The sequence below is a fragment of the Mandrillus leucophaeus genome, unplaced genomic scaffold (genome assembly GCF_000951045.1).
Source record: "Mandrillus leucophaeus isolate KB7577 unplaced genomic scaffold, Mleu.le_1.0 Scaffold360, whole genome shotgun sequence".
NCBI classification, from domain to species: domain Eukaryota; kingdom Metazoa; phylum Chordata; class Mammalia; order Primates; family Cercopithecidae; genus Mandrillus; species Mandrillus leucophaeus.
In genome coordinates, this window is record NW_012103810.1 from 2,152,888 (window position 1) to 2,154,365 (window position 1,478).

The 1,478-nt window shown below is 41.3% G+C and overlaps 1 protein-coding gene across 1 annotated transcript in view; it reads left to right on the forward strand.

Annotated features, from left to right (window-relative positions):
* The window catches only part of ALG8 (ALG8, alpha-1,3-glucosyltransferase), a 48,609-nt gene that overhangs the window by 27,156 nt on the left and 19,975 nt on the right, over positions 1-1,478 (forward strand). The window contains exons 5-6 of the mRNA XM_011989712.1: positions 709-835; positions 1,112-1,215. Of these exons, the coding sequence (XP_011845102.1) occupies positions 709-835; positions 1,112-1,215 (231 nt within the window). The remainder of the gene's footprint in view (positions 1-708; positions 836-1,111; positions 1,216-1,478) is intronic.

The following is a 1,478-nucleotide window of genomic DNA, read 5'->3' on the forward strand; positions in this document are numbered from 1 at the left end:
AGGAGGCGGAGGCTGCAGTGAGTCAGGATTGTGCCACTGCACTTCAGCCTGGGCAAGACAGAGCGAGGCTCCATCTCAAAAATAAAAATAAAAGTAGGTATTGTTTATTTGTATTATTTATTTATTCATTTTGGAGACAGGGCCTCACTCTGTCACCCAAGTTGGAGTGCAATGGCGTCATCATGGCTCACTGCAGCCTCTGCCTCCTGGGCTGAAGCAGATTCTCTTACCTCAGCCTCCAGAGTAGCTGGTGCTACAGGTGTAAGCCATCGCGCCTAGCTAATTTTTTTATTTTTTTGTAGAGACAGGGCCTCCCTATTTTGTCCAGGCTGGTCTTGAACTCCGGGGGTCAAGCAATCCTTCCTCCTCGGCTTACCAAAGTGCTGGGATTACAGGTGTGAGCCACCACACTCAGCCTAATTTTAGTTTTTTTAATAACCTTTTTGTAGAATAATTTTAGCGTTCCAGAAAAGTTGTAGAAATAGTACAGAGAGTTCCTATATACCCCTCACCCATTTTCCCCCATTACCACCTTACATAACCATGGTACATTCATCAAGACTAAGAAAGCAATATTGGTGCATTTGAATTTCACCCATTTTTCCTTTAATGTTGTTTTTCTGTTCCAGGATTCAATCCAGGATACCACATTATTGCATTTCATTTATCCTGAATTTTAAAGTGATATTTCCCTTTTAAATCTCCTAGAAAAGGCATATGGAAGGAGCATTTCTCTTTGCTGTTCTCCTACATTTCAAGCACATCTACCTCTATGTAGCACCAGCTTATGGTGTATATCTGCTGCGATCCTACTGTTTCACTGCAAATAAACCAGGCAAGTTTTGGTGATAATAGCAAAAACATTTTCGATTTTTTCCTTACTGTGTTGACTTGGTGGCTTGCTTGATAAGAAGGTTTTATGGAGCACAGCAGATACCTCAGCAGCTGATCCCGTAAGCCCTTTACCCACTCTCGCTTTTCTGTGCTCTTGCCACATCATGAATAGATTGGTGTACTATTGTGGGATACTTCTAGTTTTAGCACATGATATAGGTTGTGGTTAATGTTCCTTTCCATATTCCTGGTTACTGATAATGTTCCTTTTCTGTAGATGGGTCTATTCGATGGAACAGCTTCAGCTTTGTTCGTGTTATTTCCCTGGGACTGGTTGTTTTCCTAGTTTCTGCTCTTTCATTGGGTCCTTTCCTAGCCTTGGTAAGCCTTTTTTTTTTTTTTCTATTAATACATGTTCTTTGTTGGTGTTTAGAAAACATAATAAAGCCAGGAATATATAAAATAAGTAAAAGCTACTTTTTTCTTAGTCTTCCTACCCAACTTGACTCCCCAAAGATGGGGTATTATTCCTTTTTTTTTTTTAAAGGTGGAGTCTTGCTGTATTGCCCAGGCTGGAATGCAGTGGCGTGATCTCGGCTCACTGCAACCTCCACCTCCTGGATTCAGGCGATTCTCCTGTCTCC